This window comes from Lissotriton vulgaris, chromosome 3_1 (assembly GCF_964263255.1).
Source record: "Lissotriton vulgaris chromosome 3_1, aLisVul1.2, whole genome shotgun sequence".
NCBI classification, from domain to species: Eukaryota; Metazoa; Chordata; class Amphibia; order Caudata; family Salamandridae; genus Lissotriton; species Lissotriton vulgaris.
In genome coordinates, this window is record NC_141689.1 from 1,081,482,376 (window position 1) to 1,081,505,340 (window position 22,965).

Below are 22,965 nucleotides of genomic sequence, written 5' to 3' on the forward strand. Positions count from 1 at the left end.
TAATGTTGTTGGCAATGGTGCTTGTGATCAAAATAGGTTGTGTTGTAATTAATCAGGTCTACAAGGGTATTCTCCATTTAACTATGGAATGGGGTTACATGCAGGTCGATTGACCATGCTGAAACATCATGTTCTTCTATTGGAGGCAGCCTTTGAGAGATGGCTTGTAAACAGGTTACGAAACTGCAGATCCAGGAAATAGTTGTGCATTTACAATTTGTTGGAGCTTTTAAATCCTGCCATTGTGAAACCTTTCACCATTTGATGTCTTCTGCAATAAATACATATTTTAATATTATACGTGATTCACAGAGCAAAGGTGAGAATAAAGGAAAGTTGATTATTTTTCAAGTTCCTTTATTTGTTATGTGATAAGAGGATTTGCAAAACAGCCTGGGACTAAAGGTTAAAGGTGAGGAGATCTAGTATACAAATGTCACGCCAAGATTTGTTTTTACATTTGGTAACTTCCAGAGGGGTCATATTTAATCAGGCTTGGAGCAGTAAATCATTAACAGATTTGTATCTGAAATAGCATAAAATAAATCCCTTCTCTTAGTTTTGTTAAGCCTTTCTTACCCATTTCCAAAACAAACCACAGCCATGAAGTGGGTGACTGTTACTGTAGCTGTAATCTTACTACGCTCCATCGAGTCCGGGACCTTGAAGAAAAGAGGTAAGACTCTTAAAATAGCTCTGGGGGTCTTGATTTTGGGATTGGAGGGTAATAATAGTGACCATTTGATTGGATGTTAAGGCCTGGGACAGCGCTCATGTTTTGCTTGCCTCAGGCACAGCACCCTCAATTTGCATAGAGTTAGACATATTCAAAATGCAAACTACTTCACATGGGCAAAAAGCACTGTATGAAATTTACAATAAAGAGTGAAAACATAGAAGCACAGGTGGATATTTGAATGATGAGCAAATCAAAACAAGAAACATAAGCACTTGAGCTAGGAATGAAAGATGCTAATAAGAAATGTTGTGTTCCATCGGAATTGGACTCTGTACAAAGAACTTTAGGAGGTAGGAAGATTTGCATATCGACAACTATCACTTTCCAGTGTAATTCATAAACTAGTTTAGGGTTTTGTGCATGGCTTTGCACAAAACACCTTTTTGATAGTTAGCTCAGTAATTTGTGCCTCCGAGCAGGGATTTGTTTTGCTTGCATGACATGAATGAACCCTACTGTGGACTCAGGCCATATGTGAATAATGCCAATTTCAGTCTCTCAAACTTGTTGCAGGTTCTCCTTTAAGCCTTTACGGATTTAAGCCAGTGGAGCTGCAATGACTTCAGAATATTTCTGTCGCTATTTTCACATTTTGTTAATCCCAGATAACATCTGTACGTATTTAGCCGATGTGTACATTCTGATGTAAAGCATTTAGTGGGACTGGAACCTTTATGACCAAAGCCACTTTTGAACGTGTCTGTCGCACTACAATACTTGACTTTGTAGCAGCAATCTACTGGCATTAGCATGACACTTGATTTTGCCTCATCATTCCTGTCTGCAATGGTGGGTGGATCATGAACTTGGTGTCTGTCTGGTACTGCAAAGTTTTCATTTTTACACAGTTTCCGAGTGGAGTGGCAGGCTATATTATCATTTGTAGTGGTATAACATTATTTCCTCATGAGCATTTGATATCCAAAAAAAAGGTGTGAAGGGGTCTCCAACACTATGACAAAACATGCAATTATCTGAATGATCTTTTTGAAACTCAGCTTTGAGACTTCATAATGTATGCCCGAAAATATTCCTAGAAAGGATCCTTTATATGAGGATCATATATATTTTTAATTAATTTCGGGATGGTGCTCGTTGGTAGCGCTTCGCTGCGTGCCGCAAATTCACTCGCTTCTCAGGTTTTCTCGCATAAAGAAACCACAGCACTCCAATACTGAGTGTAAGTCCACTAGAATTTAATTTTCTCGGAAGAGCATTTCAGATGGATGTATGACGTTACAACGCGTTATTTTACAACGCAGACCGTTACATCGCAATTTTTACAACGCAGGATCCATTACAATGCATGCCTTTACAACGCATGTCATTACATAGCAGATGCTATTACAACGCATGCCATTACAACGTAAGTATAGGTAAGTATATCTTTTTAAAAAAATGTAATTAATTTAATTTAATTAATTTAATTTAATTAATTTTAAAATAGTAATTTATTTAATTTAATAAATTTAATTCTATTTATTTAATTTAATTTAAAAATTGTAATTAATTTAATTTTATTAATTTAATTTAATTGATTTAATTTAATTACTTTTAAAATTGTAATTAAATTAATTAAATTAATTTAATTTAATTAACTTAAAAAATGGAATTGATATAATTTAATTAATTTAATTCAATTTAATTAATTTAATTTAAATTAATTTTAAAATTGTAATTAATTTAATTTAATTAATTTAATTTAATTAATGTAATTTAATTAATTTATAGATTGTAAATAATATAATTTAATTAATTTAATTTAATTTAATTAATTTAATTAATTTAATTAATTTAATTTATTTAAAGTCGTTTTTTTAAAAAAACTGAACCCTAAAAATACCCCTGTACCCCAAAACCCAAACCCAGCCCTAAAACCTAAAAATACCCCTGTACCCCAAAACCCAAACCCAGCCCTGAAACCTAAAAATAACCCTGTACCCCAAAACCCAAACCCAGCCCTAAAACCTATAAATACCCCTGTACCTCAAAACCCAAACCCAGCCCTAAAACCTAAAAATACCCCTGTACCCCAAAACCCAAACCCAGCCCTAAAACCTAAAAATACCCCTGTACCCCAAAACCCTAACCCAGCCCTGAAACCTAAAAATACCCCTGTACCCCAAAACCCAAACCCATCCCTGAAACCTAAAAATACCCCTGTACCCCAAAACCCAAACCCAGCCCTGAAACCTAAAAATACCCAAACACCCCAAAACATATACCTCAGTACCCCAAAACATATACTCCTATACTCATACTTATTTTTAAAATTACTTAAATTAACATATTTAATTTATAATATAAAAAAACATAAATAAATATATTTATTTATAATTAATATTAATTAAATTAATTAAATAATATTAAATAAAATAAAAAAATTATATACTTACCTATACTTACGTTGTAATGGCATGCGCTGTAATAGCATCTGCTATGTAATGTCATGCGTTGTAAAGGCATGCGATGTAATGGATCCAGCGTTGTAAAAGTTGCATTGTAATAGAAGTCCGTTGTAAAAGTTGCGATGTAACGGTGCAATACCTTTCAGATCAGTGTGTGAACACCTTGGTGAAGACGCTGATCGCATTGTGTGATTGATTATCTAAACAAATCATGTGCTTCCTTTCTTAAATAACATAAAAATAGGACTGACCATTTTGAGTTACACGACAGCGCCATCTTTGAATGTATTGTTTTACAATGCATTTATTTCCGCTAAACGGAATTACACCAAATAGGCAGACATCTAGCTCTTGGTTCACAAAGAACCTTTTTGTGATTTGGTGTAAATCCATTTAGCACTGATGGTTTTATTAAATTAAAATTAAAACTGTATATCTAGGCACACAATACCTTTGCAGATCTACTGCGATGTTTCACTAATCACTGTGCCAATATCTATGTCGTGATTGACTGGCCTCAACTTGACAGGTAAGTTATGGCCGCCATTTTATAGTTTTGAGCACGGTCCCAGGCTTAAAATGTAAAGTGTGAAATGATTGTTGGTGTTAGGGTATGTGATGTCGGCCACTATCCGGACACGGGTAATCACTATACTAGGCCGCAGGCTTGGGCCACTTCAAAAGAAGACACACTCTCAGATGTTATCTCTGTGTCAAGACCCCGAGCGGTCCTGAGTTTATTTATGCTCTTGGGCGAGCCCACCCTCGGGGTGCGTGACCAGCGTACGTGAACGGGCCGGGTGGCTCCGTAACTACATCCCTCCAATCTTTTAGATACAGGAACCCTTTAGGGTGGTACTTCTTAGCACACCATGCAAAGTCTCTCAGTCTCTGGCTGGGGGTTGGGTTCGGCCAGAGACCATACTTCTGGCTCGGGGAGTTCTCCCTTGGCTTCCAACCCTTCTATGTCTTTCTCTCTTGGGGAATCCAGTTGCATGGCCCGTTGGCTCTTCCGCTGCTTCCACTTCTCTTCCGGCTTGATGCTTGTAACGACCGGATTCTCGAACCAGATGGGATCAGCTCCTTAGAGCACCTCCAACCCAGTCGGAACGTAATCACCTCACTCCTTAGAACGTATTTACAATAGGTATATGTATATATATGTACATCTCGTACCTAAGGATGGGGAAATAGCAATACACATGCATAGGTTTTCTACAATATCCCACTCATACCAGCTAGTCTCACGGCAACTTAGGCCCAGACTAATCTACCCTGGGGCAGTTCTGATTATGTACCATTACACACTGATCACCATCAGTGCTCACTCGACACGCAATCCGGCGGACCTAGACACTGGTATCCCTCCCAGTGTTCTCTCACTCACAGCCCGATCCGCAATCCGGCGGATCTACACACCAGTCTCCCACCTGGTGTTCTCATTAACGCCGCTTACCAACGACGATCACTCTCCTATGAATACCTTTGGAAGGAATCTCTCATTGGCTACTCGGGGTGATACTACAATAACAGGAATTAGCACAACTTGCCAAATTGAATCATGTACCTTCTGCTCTCAGCATCAAATGGTCCCTCTCTCCCTCATTATTCAGTCACCTCTTACCTGACCGGGATTTACATCCGTTCATGAAAACGATGTCTGACTAGAAGACCAGGTTACCCTGATTGAACAAGAATACAAGGCACATGTTGGTTCACTAAGAACTGGGGTATTTTATTACAATGATTATAAACACAGCACTATAGTATAACATATATCCTGCAAAGAAAAGTAAAAGATTAGAATGTGCACACTATGGGGAAAAAGGTCGACGTCACCTTAGTAATGTGAAATCTGGGTTCAGCAGTCATCTAGGTTCCCTTCTCGTCTGTGCCTTGGCTCGTCTCGGAATCACACCTCAGCAGTCAAGAGTACACGTCTGCACCGCTATGCTCTGTCTTCTCTACTTTCCTCCAAGTCACTGGAACCTTCCTCTTTATTAGCTGCTGTCTCTCTCTGTCTCTGATCGTTCTGCGCTACTTCTCCCTCTTCTTCAATCTTTCTCAGAGAGTATCAGCTTCATGATCTTTCTCGGACTTCAAAATGGCGACTGTCTGCCTGGAAATAATTAATGGCATTGATGCTATCGGCTAGCTGCCGCCTACAGACTGACTCACCGCCTAACACTTTCGCTAATATAGAAGCTTGTCCTTTCATGGAAAGTTAAGGCCAGTAACCTGCCGCCCACCAAATTCTTGTACCTCCCCGTGCCAAGGACACGTTCCCAGCTGGCCAGCCTGATGTTGTGTCTTCGGAATGGAGAAAAATACAGTCTTTCGATAAGGGCCAGCCTGAGCCGGTTCTCTCCACGCGAACAACACTTCGAAACTAAAACATTACACTTTATCTAGAAGCATCTCAAGCTGCCGGGGCAGAAAGCAAGATGGAGTCTCTCCCGTTTGAGGCCTACAAGGCCCGAAATAAGCATAACTCCTTAGAAGGTATACTAACACTCTCACAAAAGGACAGATTATCACTAATACTAATGAATCTATCCCCTAGCTTAAGTTTATAGGCCCTGATCTAAGGAAAAGGGTACGAAAGTGCGTCACTGTGCCTTATGAATAGGCCCTGTTTATAGTTCTAATCCCTGCACTAGAATGATAAATAGGCTGAAGTCACCTCCAATCATCCCTCCCCAAAGGAGGGCCGAAAAAGTCGGTCAGAACACTTCACCCTTGACTCCAGTCTATTAATCATTCTCTATATGGAACTAACATCTGTGGAAGAATAATAGGAAACAAAACTAACTGATCTATTCCTCTTGCCAAATCTACAGTATTGGAGTAGAGAAGGAATGCACTGAATAAAGCAGCAAATAGCTACTAAAACACTAATAGAAATCATAATACCCCCTAATATCTGTCTTGGGAATGTAAGTCAGGTAACCAATTGAAGAGCCAGTCAAACCAACCCTGATCAATGTGTTTTCTAACCTCTGCAGTCAAATCATGGAGTTTGTCAATATGGGCCTGAATTGATTTTGTGTGGTCGGATAAATTGAAGCAGCAAAGACCCTCAAAGTCAGAACAGTCGTGTCCATGCTTTAACAAAAGATAGTCGATGGCTGCATGGTTTTGCAGAATTGCTCTGCGTTCACCCTGGGCATCTAATAGCATATCAGATAAAATGGTAGAAGTTTGATTTGATTTGACCATCCAACAGGCCATTTTCCCGATGGATTTGGCATTATAAACAGCCAATGCTGGGACACCAATAATTGAAATAGCTAAACTAAGGTATTCAGATTTGGAATAGAGATGTAGGGAAGAATCACAGTCCTCATGTAACATCATAGCATCACGAACTACACGGGAATAGGAATTAGGATGTGAGGAAAACATCAATAAACTCAGTCTAGTGATGGCACACGGGCCTCCGGAAATATTTGCAGGAATATAGGGCCAAGAGGTGTTGCCACATGAAAACAACCAACCAGAAGGTAACAGCATTGTACGGTAATGGCTAGGAGCAACTACTATACTTTTACAGGTCATGTTATTTTTAACAGAAACACATGATTTTGGGGGTCTTCGTGAGCACAGCAATCGTTCATGAGCCGAAAAAGAAGTGGCGGCTCTAAGTTTTAGCTTTACACATTCAGTAATTGCATTAGGATCACAAGTCAAGAAAAAGCACAAGTCACCCTGCGTGATATTATACGTTGTAATCTGAGAATGAATTGGGGGAATAGAATCCGAGAGAATAGTACATAAGGGACAAAACTCATGGGCCGCGAAATCGCCCAGAATTACATTGGGTCGGGCATTTGATATATTGAAAATATGCTTCAAAGTTTCCATTGAGGCAGGGACAGCAACCAAACAGGTCGCTAAAATGTCAGTTACTGAGCGCATGGGTGTCAGGCAAAAATGCGGTGAATTAGTAACTCGTTTAGCCAGAGTTGTCCAAAAGTTTGATGATGAATCCCACGCAGCGAAGGAACGCGGTACTAGGGTTCTCGAATCAACCAAAGTCTGTGGGTTCCCACCTCTCCCGACGTAGCAGACCAAAAGGAGTCCAATGCCGGCACATCCTGCAGCAGCAGTCCAGAGAATGATCTGAAAGAAAATCAAATACAGGCATTATTCATTCTCCTAGGTAACATTTGTCAGCCGGGACAGCTTCCCAGCTATCTTTCCCTGGTCTCATCACCAAAATGGTGTTGTCATGACCGGTTGCAATAATTTCAGCTTGTTCAGGGGGATTTTTAGGCGATTGCACCCATATTCTCGCTCCAGGATTATTGGTAGAGCCAAAGCCTTTTTGGCCTCGCACAGTTAGTAAAGTTGGGGCAGTGCCTTTCTGAATCTCACCACTGAAAACAGGCATAATTAGCAATTGGGCAACTCGGTCAGTCTTTTGAATCGATAAATCAACCTCACTGCTATTCAGCAGGAGGACCTTAATCTCTCCCTGATAATTACTGTCAATCACTCCTCCAAGTACTTGAACACCTTTTAAGGCAAGGCCCGATCTAGGGGCAGTCAGTCCAAAACTTCCAGACGGTATACAGACACCAACGCCTGTCTCAACAATGATTCGATCCTTACTCTTAAGTACAGTGTCATTCATGGCATGCAGGTCCAAGCCTGCGGAACCTGGAGTTGCTCTGCATGGAGCCAGGGCTCCGGGGGAAATTTCCCAGTACATTACAGTATTGCCAATGGTGTTGGGTTTCGCATCAACATTTGGAGGAAACAAACGCATCAAAGGAGATTCAGCATTTAAAAAGGGACGATTATTCAGAATTAACAATGCTTGAAACAAATAATCTCTCCAATTCTTATACTTATTGTCAGTCAACTTTCGCAACTGTTCTTTAAGTAAACCATTCATTCTTTCAATAAGGCCTGATGCCTGTGGATAATAAGGAATGTGAAACACCCATTCTATATTGTTTTCCGCACAAAATTCCTGTACCAATCTTCCACGAAAGTGGGATGCATTGTCAGATTGAATTTGAAATGGAATGCCATAATATAATATGATTAATTCCAATGTTTTAATGGTATTTACTTGGGTAGCTTGTTTGCAGGGAAAGGCCACCAGAAGGCCACTGTAAGTGTCGACAATTGTACAAACATATTGACAATTCTTGCTCATAGGGAGCGGGCCAATATAATCAATCTGCCAAATTTGAGTGGGCAATTTTCCTCGATGTAAATGACCTTTAACAATTTGTGGTACTTTTCGTTGTCTGGAATGTTGACAGATGAGACAATGCAGAATAGTATCTTTAATGTAATTTAAAGGAATATAAATTCCTCGATCGGCGGCCCACCTGCTAGTGGCTCTCTCTCCAAAATGTCCTGCTTTCTGGTGGGCCCATTTCGCCAATCCCGCCAAATCAGAATCTTGCATGTCCACCACTGCCTCAGCAATTTTAGATTTCTCATCTGCATTGTTATGAAAGAATTTGTCAAGGGAGTCTATTGATGTATGAGCATCCACATGAAAGATTGTCACAGTACACTGTGGGAGCATTTCCCAAATTTCTTGCCATAATTCTTTTCCCCACAGTTCTTTTGAATGCAATTCCCAATTATGAGAATGCCAAGTTGGTAACCATACCGCCAGTCCATTAGCTGTGGACCAGGAATCAGTGAAAATATGACATATGCCAGGTAATTCCTGTTTCAAAACTTGGTAAACTGCATATAATTCAGCAAATTGACTGCTCTTTCCTTCACCAGTCGTACTCAGCAAATTTTGTGTGATAGGATTATAGGACACTGCCTTCCAATGCCGTTTCTCTCCAATGAACCTCGCTGAACCATCCGTAAACCACACATGTTTTCTGTCCTCCGCGGACAAATCATCAAATGGCTTACCGCACTTGACAGGAGATTCCTGCACTACAGGTACGGAGCAATCACTCCCAGTCTCATTCGATGGCACCTGCGCCACTTGCTCATGTAATGCTGCCACACCTTTTGGACCCACACGTGCCCTGTCCTGAATGTACCATTTCCACTTAATCACACTCGCCTCTAGAGCATGTCCAATTCGATGAGTTTTCGGCGAACTCAAAACCCACTGCATGATAGGAATTTCAGGTCTCAAAATCACATCATGACCTAAAGTCAATTGCTCGGTATCCACCAGAGCCCAATAACACGCAAGCAACTGTTTCTCAAAAGGTGTATAACGCTCACCAGCCTCAGGTAACTTTTTAGTCCAAAAACCTAATGGCACTTTTTGTCTGCCTTGCTTTTGTCACAGACTCCAATTTGCATACAGACCTTGTACGGACACATTCATATCCACATCACCCTCGCCCACAGGCCACAGATCCAAAGCGTACTGAATCGCTTCTTTTGCCAAATTAAATGCATTCTGTTGTGGTTCACCCCATTCAAACGCATTCTTTTTGCGAGTGACTCGATATAAAGGAGCCAATATCTGACTCAAATGGGGAATATGTTGACGCCAAAAACCAAACAAGCCAATAAAGCAATGAGCTTCTTTCCTATTCCTCGGAACTGCAAAATCTAAAACTTTTTGTTTAACCTGTGGGATCACCTCTCTGTGACCTTCATGCCAATTGATACCTAAAAACTTGACATTTTGGGATGGACCTTGTAGCTTATCAGGATTAATTTCCCAACCTTTTTCACGTAAGCAGTCAAGGATTTGATCTAATTGGGTCTGAACTTGATCTTGTGTTTCGCCTTGAATTAAAATGTCGTCAATATAGTGACACACTTGAATTTGCGGGTGTACAGTTACTTCGGACAAATGCTCTGCCACCAGCCGGTGACAGATCGTAGGACTATGTACATAACCTTGAGGAAGACTTCTAAACGTCATTTGACGCCCATTCCAGGTAAAACTGAATTGTTCCTGACACTCGGGGGCAATCGGGATTGAAAAGAAAGCATTAGCAATATCAACGGACGCATACCATGTACCTGGATGCTTTTGGATTCTTTCAATTAAAGTAATAATGTCTGGTACTGCAACAGTCAAAGGGGGTGTGTGTTTGTTCAGTTCTCGATAATCAACGGTCATGCGCCAAGAATTATCGCTCTTGCGCACGGGCCAAACGGGATTATTCCAAGCAGAAGTAACCGGAGTTATAACTCCTGCGTCAACCAAATCCTGAATAGTGGCACTGATCTCTTCATGGCCACCTGGAATACAATATTGTTTCTGAGAAACAACTTTTGTAGCTTGGGGAATTTTTATGGGGGGCATTCGTAAACGACCAACCCATACAGGTCTGGACGATATGTAGTGTTTAGTTCCAAATTGATAACAACCGTCATCCAAATGCAAAGTCATTCCTTTTAAAATGTCAATTCCAATTATATATTCCAAAAGTGGTACAACTAATACAGAATATTCTCTTCTGGGAATTCTACCTATTCTCATTTCAAGTGTAGTTTGCACTGCGGGAGTCTCCTTTCCACTTAAACCAGTAATTGTGAAAAATTGGCCTTTGAATTTCTTTGATTTACCATGAATTAGAGTGGCCTCCGCTTCTGTATCTACCAATGCTCGGGCCCTTTGGATATTACGATGTTTCCAAAAAATTTCAATATCTACATAGGGTCTATTATCTTTGTGAGCCCACCTGCGTACTGGAGCTTGACCTATTTCCTAGTCATTTTTACTGCGCTCTGTCAACCAGGACAAATCAGGGTAAATGCTCTCATGTTTCTTGGGTATCAAAACATCCTGTTCATATCCATCTCCATTACAAAATGGATTTTTGTCATCTGCATAATACTGTGAATTACGATCAGAAAGCCTGTGTCGATCCTCCCTTCTCCTCAACTCAGGGGATTGATCCCTTTCATCTCTATATCTGTTATAGACACGATCATCTCTCCCCCTTTCTTTTTCCCCCTCTCTCCCCCTTACTTTTTCACGACGAGGGGACTCATCACACTCATAGCGCCGTTCTTCACGGCGATCAGAATCCACACGACGCCTGTCGTCACCACTATCATCAGAATATTCATGATCACAATCATTCTTACGTACACGACAGGCACCCTCCTTCCGATCTAAACCACGCTTACAAAACATGTCCCATAAGCGATTATTAGGTTCACCGTCAATGTCCTCCTTTTTCACACCATCAGCCAACAGTGCAAGAAACATTTCACGTCTAGAGAATTTATAATCTCCAGCAGTACGACCCTCCGGTCGAGATTGTCTCTCAGGTTTAAACCAGTCACCCAACTCACCAAGCTGACGGACAGATTCAAGCACCATGGACAAAGGATTGCCAGTTTGATTAATTAACAAAGTCATCATAACCTGCTTATAAGCAACAGGGGAAGAACGGATAATGCGATTCGGCACAGAAGATGTCAATAAGCCATCCAACAACCTGTCAGCAGTACTGAGAAAAATCGCAGTTTTCATCACCTCCTCTTTCAAACGCTGAGACGCATCACGCAAAGTATACCACGGCTTGTCATTGACAGGCCAATCAGACTCAGTAGGGTATTTGTGATTACAGCCATCTGTCGCTAGTTGGAGTAGACTAATTTGGCCGACACCATTAAAATTCCGAAAATGATCCTGTACAGTAGAATCAGAACTCAAAGAGCAAAAACGCAAAGCATCACCTGCATCCAACATGATACCTGCAGCACCTAATTCATAAAGGCGCACCATCCACGTAAGCAAAGCCTCCCCAGGCCGTTGTCGAAATCGTTGCAAAATGTCACTAACTTCCTGTTGAGTAAAATCTTCAATACTATCCAAATGAACACCATTCGGATTACCAGGAGCCTGTTGTAATTTGCGTCGAAAAACCGGGTGTGCAGAAACCTCCGGACGAGCCTCCGAAGAAGCTCGATCCATAGATTTAGAACAATCAGGACGAGATACGTCATCAGAATGGGAAGAGCGACCACGGTCGCCAGAGTCATCATTTTTATCACAAGAAGTAGATTTACAATCACGCCCGGAGCGAGAAGACTCGCGCTTGTCACCCTCCTCAGCTGAGGAGCCAGAATCATTCGAGTCCCAGATATTACCATCCCACTCGTCGGGGTTCCAATCCAGTCCGGCTTTTGCCACGACCAGACGCACTTTCCGTTTACAAACACGACCGCGACCGTTTCTATATTTGTATTTCGCAATTAGTACAGCAGCCCTTTCGGCTATAGTCTGATAAGTCTCAAGTTTGTCGGCAAGCAATTTATTCTGCACTTCAACAAACTTTTCTTCCATATCCACAAATCGCTTCTGTAATTTCACAAATTTCTCATGAAGCATTCTGTATGCAGTCAACACAATCCAACCTCTGCGTCCTAAAATAGGAAGCTCATCACCCTTCACTACTGGTGCCTTTTGCAAGCAAGAAACCACATCAGCAGGGTCCGCCTGCTCCAAACAAGAAGTCCAATTCTCACTCAAACCAGTAGAATCGGCCCACTCACGGGCCAAGGCCTCGTAAGGCGTAGATTCCCAGCCGGGAATTTCAACAGGCAATTTGAAAGTAGATTTCGACTTACGCGAAAACATTTTGACACACAAAAAATATATACACAATTAACAACAAAGAAAATACGTACGAGCCGAGCGCAAACCAACAAGATCAAAACAATACAGCGCACACAGGCTTCGTAAACAGTTTGTGACGCCAGATGTAACGACCGGATTCTCGAACCAGATGGGATCAGCTCCTTAGAGCACCTCCAACCCAGTCGGAACGTAATCACCTCCCTCCTTAGAACGTATTTACAATAGGTATATGTATATATATGTACATCTCGTACCTAAGGATGGGGAAATAGCAATACACACGCATAGGTTTTCTACAATATCCCACTCATACCAGCTAGTCTCACGGCAACTTAGGCCCAGACTAATCTACCCTGGGGCAGTTCTGATTATGTACCATTACACACTGATCACCATCAGTGCTCACTCGACACGCAATCCGGCGTGCCTTACACACTAGGCTGCAGCCCCAGTGCTCTCTTCCTCCCAATCCAGTCGACAATCCGGCGGACCTAGACACTGGTATCCCTCCCAGTGTTCTCTCACTCACAGCCCGATCCGTAATCCGGCGGATCTACACACAGTCTCCCACCTGGTGTTCTCATTAACGCCGCTTACCAACGACGATCACTCTCCTATGAATACCTTTGGAAGGAATCTCTCATTGGCTACTCGGGGTGATACTACAATAACAGGAATTAGCACAACTTGCCAAATTGAATCATGTACCTTCTGCTCTCAGCATCAAATGGTCCCTCTCTCCCTCATTATTCAGTCACCTCTTACCTGACCGGGATTTACATCCGTTCATGAAAACGATGTCTGACTAGAAGACCAGGTTACCCTGATTGAACAAGAATACAAGGCACATGTTGGTTCACTAAGAACTGGGGTATTTTATTACAATGATTATAAACACAGCACTATACTATAAAGAGCCCTCATTTAAAATGAATCATGTAAGATGCATTAGCACAAATAGAAGGCTTCAAGAGAGGATATTAAAAAAGAAAGAGAGAGAATATAAAGGTTGAGATATTCTGTGATCATACCTGTAGCAAATGTAAATTTTCACCGAGAGTAGTTTTGAGAATGATTTTAGTGAATTTGATGTTCTTTATGACCTAAAGGGTAAAGATTTTAAATTAATGAATTAATCACAGAGTGAATTTATAAAAGATCATTTATATTGGGAGAAAAATTAATACGAGAGATGAATTGGCGAGTACTGAGGGAAACTCTATGGCCAAAAGATTTAAAATCACAATTATTGTAAGTGACACTGAGAATTGGACTGTCAGGTTTATTGTGAGGGTTCCCGGGGGCATGGACATCAATGAATAGAAAAAGTTCATTCCTAGGAAAAGAGTATAAATACAGGGTTCCCAATAGGCATGGGAGTCAATGAACAGAAAAAGTGCATTGTGAGCATAAGGATTATAGGACTGTCAAATATAATTCAGTCACACAGTGACTCATATAGATCAATACAAAATGTAATTGAACTTGAAATATGTGCTCAAAGGTGTCTAGAATACCACAAATTAAGTATGTGTGGTATGTTATAACCAGAATAAAAAATAAAGTGACAGCATGTGCACTAAGCCACAGTTTCTAAAGGAAAGGAACAATTCTGGCATAAATTTAGTTAAGAAGGCAACTTTTGCACAAAAAGGAAATAAAAGGGCAATTCCGGCACAAACTGTAGTGCGCATGTAGCATTCTTGACAAGGTGCCTACTCATAATCATTTCTATGAGATTCAGAAGGAAGGTAATTTAAACAAAATGTGATATCCTAAAAAGTAATTAATTTACTTAGTGCAGTTACAACAATACCATGGGAATTGGTCTCTATATGTATTGGCAGTAGGTACATAAGGTATTTACATTTGTGAAGTGAGATGGCGCCAAAGCTTGATAACGGGACCCAGCATACAACACAAAGTAAACCGAGTACTTCCTTGGTTTAAATAGCTCGCTTTTGCCAGCACACATGTCTGCAATGTAGTGTGTTGGCAGTGCTCATTTTTTAATTTTTTTACTGAGTTTTATTTAGCGCAACCTTGACCCGGTATCGGGTATCAGAGCGCTTACACATTAAATTTTGTTTGGCATGGGGAGATTAAGTGATTTGCCTAGAATCACAGGATGTTCAGAGCCATTGCCGAGACTTGAACCCGTTTTCCCAGAATTGAGGTCAACCTCCCTAGCTGTTAGGGCAACTCTTCACCCCAATCTTAAAAATGACATGGGCACCCTCTTGGAATAGGGTTTTAAAGACCCAATTACTATGTTGTCATATGTTTACCACCTGCCTATGTTCACATCGATTGAGGAAAATAAGACGTGTAAATTCAATTTGTGCATTTAATTACTAAACTTATGGATGTTGTCTAGTCGGTATAATAAAAGACTTCATGTTATGACAGGAGCATGTGAACCATGTTTAGGAAAAGGGGAACGCTCCTAGTGAAATGACATAGAAGCCATCTTAGAATGAAAATGACATGGGCGCCATTTTAGAGTCAAGTTTGAAAAACCAAATTACTATTTTATGGGGTCGATTCCGAATCGGGAAAAAACGCTCCGAATAGTCATTTGGAGTGTTTTTCCCGTACGAATCGTACCCTGCAACGTCCCCCGTACGTACTACGAAGTAGGATTCGTACCAGGAGCTAGACAGAGACCGTACAAATCAAATCCCGAATGATTCTCCCTCGGAACCCGCTGTATGCGACATTTGTACGGTTCGCGGCTGTTTTTTCTGACCCGGCAAGTACGATTCGTGTCGGGTACGCACCGTATGACCCTTTTACTATGGGAGCTGAAAACAGCTGTAAAAGCAAAGTTCGCCCTGAAACAGGTACGAACAGCACCCCGGGTACGGTGCATACACCCCATGATCGCAGGGGTACGGTGCGTACCCCAAAGATCTTGGGGTGTACGCACCGTACCCTGCGATCTTGGGGTGTGCGCACCATACCCCATGTTCGCTGGGTGTACGGTGCGTATACCCTGCGATCGCGGGGTATGGTGCGTACACCCCAAGATGGCAGGGGTACGCACCATACCCCTGCTATCATGGGGTGTACGCACCGTATGGTGTGTAAGTGATTATGTGCTTTCCCATACGAGTCGCCCTTACCTGACATGGAACGTACGAATCGTGTCCACATACCCCGGTCCAGATCGTACTCGTCGGGCCGTACGGCATGTGTACGAGTCATACGGTTCAATGTTTCAGCCTTGCAATACATACGGATCGCGACGATTCGGACGGATTGACGGAATATGGATCGTACTATGCGCCTCGGACGGATGGGTACGAATCGTACGGCGATGTCTCCGGATGAAAATCGTACAGACGTTTTTTTTCCAGGATCGGAATTGGCCCCTATATGTTTCCTCCTAAAGGTTCACAACAATTGAAAAACATTTGAATTCCATTTGTATAATACATTGCTAGACTTATTAATATTGTCAAGTCAGTAGTGATTGAAAGATGGCACGTTTTAATGCAACAGATAAACCATGTATGAGAAATGAGGCAATCATATTAAAAATAAAATAGGCGCCATCTTAGAATGGAGTTTAAACAACAAAATTATTTTAAAAAGTATTTCCTTCTTCATGTATTCACATGAATAGGAGAAAAAACGACATATACATTCAATTAGTTAAAAGTCAAAGGACTATTGAATAAATAAACTTATTAGTGTAATAGAGTAGGTGATGATGCAGTATGTAACCATTGGAATCGAACAAGAAAGCCATGTTTAGGCAAAGGGGGCTCTGTTCATGTAGTCACAATGTCTAATTGAATAAACTCATATGCCGCCTCTAAAAATAGTTTTAGAAATAATGTGGGGCCCATCTATTAGTGGTGAATACAATCTTATGTGAGACACAGTTAATTAGTTGCACTCAAATAAAATATACCTATTCTCAGTATAATTTGTGATTCATCCATCATAGAGATGTGGGTGAAAGCTAGAGTACTAATGGTATATCCAGAATCACAACATTGAATAGAAGCTGTTCATTATAAATAACTTTTATGACAATTGGAGGCCATCTTGGAACAGTTTCAGAAATCATGTGGGGACCAACTATGATGACATTTGGAGGACATCTTGGAATAGTTTCAGAAATCGCATGGGGAACATCTTTCAATGCTCTCTCAAATCTCATAGGGGCCATCATTAAATAATTGCATGGAGTGAAATTGATCCTTTCTCGTTAAGATTTGCAGTCCATAAATCGCAATGATGTTTAATGAATAATGAACAATATGTCATTGATGGAATGTTCAGAAACACAATAAGTAAATTAAAGGAAGTAATGAAATTCATTATTTGAATGGAGACCATCTGACACCGTTCTTAGGCGGCATATCCAACCTGCCTCCTCCCCTCTAAGGGCAAGTTCTCTATTTCCGTCTCTTTCATTGGTGGGTATGTCTTCAATTGTGTGAAACCAAATTTGTATATTCAGTGGGTGTGCCTGATGGATATAGACAGCCATATCTTTCAACTTTATGTTTGATGGCCCTGAGATGTTCTTGTATTCAGAGTTTCAAATTGCGGATTCTGCTCCTAACATATATACGATGAAATGCGCAACCCACTATATAGATGGTAAATGTGGTGGTGCAGTTTATGATGGAGTTGATATGTGTATTCCTTCTCAGTGTTGTATTTAAACTTGGTCGTTTTGTGACCCAAGTGGCATATACAGCAGTTCCCACATGTATAGAATCCTGAGGGTTTTCCAGGGATCCAAGTATTTGGAGTCTTTGTTTTATTTTTAACATAACTGGGGCATAATTTGTCTCTCAGAGTGTTGCTTCTGCGATATACCACACTGGGTTTATTCCTTAGAATGCAATCTGATATATCATTTGAGTTCAGTAGATGCCAATTTTTCCTTAAGATGTTATAGACATGATTACTGTATGTATTATATTCTGTAATTAACATGATCTATTCTCTCTTTCCCTTTCCTTTTAAGTTAGATTTTTTTTGGCCCATGGTTGTTTTTCTATCCAGTCTTTTTGCTCTGGTTTCTGCATTGTTTAGACATTTTCCGTCATAACCCCCCCCCCCTTTTTGAAATTCTGTTTGATTTACTTAATGTTTTGGTCGAATCTCAAATCTCGACTACAATTGCGTATGGCCCTAACCATTTCGCCATATGGTATGGCCTCTATTGTGGTTCTGGGATGGGCGCTTGTGGCATGTAACTTACCGTTACAGGATGTGAGTTTCTTGAAAATGTCACATTGTGTGGTATTTTGATCCACGTATAATCTCAGGTCTAAGTAATCAATTTCATTTTTGGAGTATTTGATGATTGGTCTCACGTTGAACTGATTCATGTTAAGGTAGCAGTGGTATGCAAGAAGAGCATCAATATTACCATTCCATATCAACAGTATATGTCTATATATCGGCCATAGAAATGATATTATTACTCTAGTTGCCCACATCAGAGCCCCAGGCATGCTCCGTCTAATACAAACCCATGGAAAGGTTAATATAAGATGGAGCAAACCTGGAGCTCATCACAGTTCCCTGTCTTTGTAGATACCAGGCACCATCATGCATGCAGAAATGCATTGTGAGTTAGAATGATCTTAGACATTTCCAATAACATTAGGGTATGTTCAAGATGGTTGGACTATGTTTGTATAGAAAATGTTCCTCAAACCACAATCCATCTTGAGACTTTCTACATTCAATGTCAGAAAGATAAAGTCATCACTATCCCATTAACAGTCCTTCGGTTTGTATAATACATCTTTGCTATCACTCAAATATTAAGGGAGATTTTTTATAATGGGCTGCAAAAAATAAAAATATTCAACATTGTGTTTCGTTGGTGCCACGTCTTCCTAGTGGAAAATCAACCCCTTTGTAGATGTTTGGCAAGATGTAAATGCAGGGATATCATGAATGATGCGTTTGTAGATATTTGTATTCATGATCAATTTAACAAACAAGATTCATGTCAATCTATAAGACTGGAATTTATATGTTTCTTAATGCGGGAACGGGATTTTCTCCCCAAATAGTTACATAGATCCATCAGAACAACAGTTCCGCCCTTATCTGTCTCATGTATGATAAGGTTAGGGTCTTCTCTAAGTAGTTGCAGTAATTCCTTGTCCTTCTTGGTCATGTTACATTTATGTCTACAATAATTCCTGCCTCAGTATTTGTCTTCTAATGTATACATATCTTGTGTTACCTTGTTGTAAAAGTCATCAATGACGTGTTATGAGAGCTAGGTGGTGTGAACTTGGATTTGTGGCATAACCAATGTTTACATTCTCCTGTATATGTATGAAAAAGGTACCCCCTAACTTAAAGTTAAGGTCCAAGATTAGAGGGGGAATGAAAATTATCAATGAGAATCACTCTTATCTGACCTATATTCCTTTACTGGATAGCCTCCATAGAGCTCATACTAAGAGCAGGTACACCATAGAACACTCAGACCAAATGATTTATTAAAAAATTGTTCATATATTTTTTGTTTTCCTAAGTGTGCACAGAATTTTTTAAGATAATTTGTATAAATGTGAAAAACATTTTTATGTAAATTCATATCAAAAACAATTTAGAGAAACATTATGCAGTAATTCTATGCTTGTAGCACTTTGGAAACAAGATGTCAAAAATAACATCCAAACAAAACTAAAATGACAATTACTTTACATTGCATATCAAAAAATACAGTCATAACCATCTCATATATTCAACACATTCATACACATGACAAGTGCATTATAAAAAGGGACTCCTATTATTTGAGATGACAAACACTCAATCATAGATTAGGAGGTGAGATTAAATCATAAAGTTATCCACTGGTGTGTTGTCATATGTGGGCTTCACTTGTAGTCGGTCAACGCAAGTTTCGGTGGATTAAAATTGTCACCACCGTCATCAGGACCTTATAAATTGCGAGGAAATCTCAGAGGTGGATGGGGATTCTGTTAATATGAACTACTACGATACAAGTACTGCTTCCTTCTTTGTATCTGGTCCCAACAGACTTGAGACCAATAAGACCTTTCCAAGCATGAGGGACAAGTTCCACTCTCCTGTTGAGTGTAGCCCCGCCTGATGTATATACTGGAGCGTGCTCTCAAGTTATTTATATCCACAAGTTTTCATAGGAGCATGCTTTAGCTTTGATAATTTGGGATTCTCTCTTAGGGATTCCTCAACTTCTCAGGTGTATTCCGCTGCGGTCCGGACCTACATGGTTCTTCGGTTGGACTCCAAGCTCATTGGCCTATTGCAGGAGATTGGCACTACCATCTGTGAGAAAGTGCCCTCTTTCTGCATGGTTGCCCCCACTTTTTGATGAACTGCTAATATACTTTGACTGCATGTGTCCTGGGCTCCTGCCAGTCAGGTACCCAGGTCCTATGTTCTTTCCCTAAAAAGCAAAACCAAAGGGGGTGATGGACGGAGTGTTGAACATTGCAAGCACTCACCCCCAGTCAACTGATCTGGGTTTAATCCATCATAATTCTTTAGCGCACTACGCACTCCAGTTCAGACATTGCCACATGCAAATCAGTCTGACCCTGTGCGTCATGGGAACAGTCCAGCCCAAACTGCCAAGCCATGTCTTCCCTGGACCGTAAACAATCCTCCTGGGACCGATTTCGGGCTAATCATCCGTCATCAGCCAGGCTAGCTTGAATCCAGTGGCAAAGTGAGCAAGGGACCCATGGCTGGGCATACCCTGGCAACTTAGGGGGACAGGTATTCTCAGATGTGAGTCCCGTGCTCGCCATGCCACTGGAATCAAGCTATCCTGGCTGAAGAGGGGTGAAACCTTGAAACCAGTCCTAGGATGCTTGTTTCCAGTCCAGGGAGGACCTGACTTGGCAGTTCGGGCTGGACTGTTCCATTGGGCGCAGGGTCAGGTCTGATTTGCATTTGGCTGGGTCCAAACTGGAATGGCATGGTGAGCAAAAAAATTATGGATTAAGGCCCGGATCTCTGTACTGGGGTGAATGTATGACATTGTTCTGCATTCTGTCCATCAATAGTTATGTTTGCATTTGTCACCCGGAGTTGGACGGGTGTGCTCAGACGTGAGTCCTGTGCTCTCCATGCCACTGGAACCAAGCTATATTGGCTGAAAAGGGTGAAACCCAGAAACTGGTCCTAGGATGCTTGTTTCCAGTCCAGGGAGGACCTGGCCTGGCAGTTCGGGCTGGACTGTTCCCATTGTGCGCAGGGTCAAGACTGATTTGCATATGACGGGGTCCAAACTGGAATGGCATGGTGAGCAAAAAAATGGATTTAGGCCCAGATCTCTGTACTGGGGTGAATGTATGACATTGTTCTGCATTCTGTCAATCAATAGTTATTTTTGCATTTGTCACCCTGAATGAGACGAGTATGCTCAGACGTGAGTCCTGTGCTCTCCATGCCACTGGAATCAAGCTATCCTGGCTGAAGAGGGGTGAAACTCCGAAACCGGTCCAAGGATGCTTGTTTCCAGTCCAGGGAAGACCTGGCCTGGCAGTTCGGGCTGGACTGTTCCCATTGGGCACAGGGTCAAGACTGATTTGCATATGGCTAGGTTCCAACTGGAATGGCATGGTGAGCAAAAAACACGATGGATTTATGCCCAGATCTCTGCACTGGGTTGAATGTATGACATTGTTCTGCATTCTGTCCATCAATATTTATTTTTGCATTTGTCACCCCGATTAGACGGGTATGCTCAGACGTGAGTCCTGTGCTCTCCATGCCACTGGAATCTAGCTATCCTTGCTGAAGAGGGGCGAAACCCCAAAACCAGTCCTAGAATGCTTGTTTCCAGTCAAGGGAGGACCTGGCCTGGCAGTTCAGGCTGGACTGTTCCCATTGGGCACAGGGTCAGGACTGATTTGCATATGACTGGGTTCAAACTGGAATGGCATGGTGAGCAAAATAAATGGATTTAGGCCCAGATCTCTGTACTGGGGTGAACGTATGACATTGTTCTGCATTCTGTCAATCAATAGTTATTTTTGCAATTGTCACCCTGAATGAGACGGGTATGCTCAGACGTGAGTCATGTGCTCTCCATGCCACTGGAATCAAGCTATCCTGGCTGAAGAGGGGTGAAACCCCGAAACCGGTCCAAGGATGCTTGTTTCCAGTCCAGGGAAGACCCTGGCCTGGCAGTTCGGGCTGGACTGTTCCCGTTGGGCACAGGGTCAAGACTGATTTGCATATGGCTGGGTTCCAACTTGAATGGCATGGTGAGCAAAAACACGATGGATGTAGGCCCAGATCTCTGTACTGGGTTGAATGTAAGACATTGTTCTGCATTCTGTCCATCAATATTTATTTTTGCATTTGTCACCCCGAGTGGGACGGGTATGCTCAGACTTGAGTCCTGTGCTCTCCATGCCACTGGAATCTAGCTATCCTTGCTGAAGAGGGGTGAAACCCCAAAACCAGTCCTAGAATGCTTGTTTCCAGTCCAGGGAGGACCTGACCTGGCAGTTCGGGCTGGACTGTTCCCATTGGGCGCAGGGTCAAGACTGATTTGCATATGGCTGGGTCCAAACTGGAATGGCACGGTGAGCAAAAAAACGATGGATTTAGGCCCAGATCTTTGTACTGGGGTGAATGTATCACTTTGTTCTGCATTCTGTCCATCAATAGTTATTTATTCAATTGTCACCCCGAGTAGGGAGGGTATTCTCAGACGTGAGTCCCGTGCTCTCCATGCCACAGGAATCAAGCTATCCTTGCTGAAGAGGGGTAAAACCACGAAACTGGTCCTAGGATGCTTGTTTACAGTCCAGTGAGGACCTGGCCTGGGAGTTTGGACTGGACCGTTCCCATTGGGCGCAGGGTCGAGACTGATTTGCATATGGCTGGGTCGAAACTGGATAGATTTAGGCCCAGATCTCTGTACTGGGGTGAATGTATGACATTGTTCAGCATTCTATCCATCAATAGTTTTTTTTACTTTCCCTAAAAAGTGCATTGAAAACAAAACCCAATTGGCACTCTCTGGCCACAGGCCAGCCCCCTGGTAAATGATACCCCATGTACCCAAAGCACTGTGACCAGGGAATGCCTCTAAAGGCTGCAGCACTTATTTTGCCACCCTTAGAGGCCCTGTACCTTTACACTTACCCACTGCCTTTGCATGCTGCGTGTTTTGGTGCAGAACAAAGTGAAGAGTCGACATGGCACACATCCCTGTATGCCATGCCTACAACCCACTGCCCTGGCATAGATTAGGCACCCCTCTAGCT

At 41.7% G+C, this 22,965-nt stretch overlaps 1 protein-coding gene across 1 annotated transcript in view; it reads left to right on the forward strand.

Moving 5' to 3' along the window:
- The first annotated feature begins 532 nt into the window (after positions 1-532).
- LOC147727444 (albumin-like) overlaps positions 533-22,965 on the forward strand; it is a 475,469-nt gene continuing 453,036 nt past the window's right edge. Inside the window, exon 1 of the mRNA XM_086961517.1 lies at positions 533-676. Within this exon, the coding sequence (XP_086817643.1) occupies positions 604-676 (73 nt within the window). The 5' untranslated portion in view covers positions 533-603. The remainder of the gene's footprint in view (positions 677-22,965) is intronic.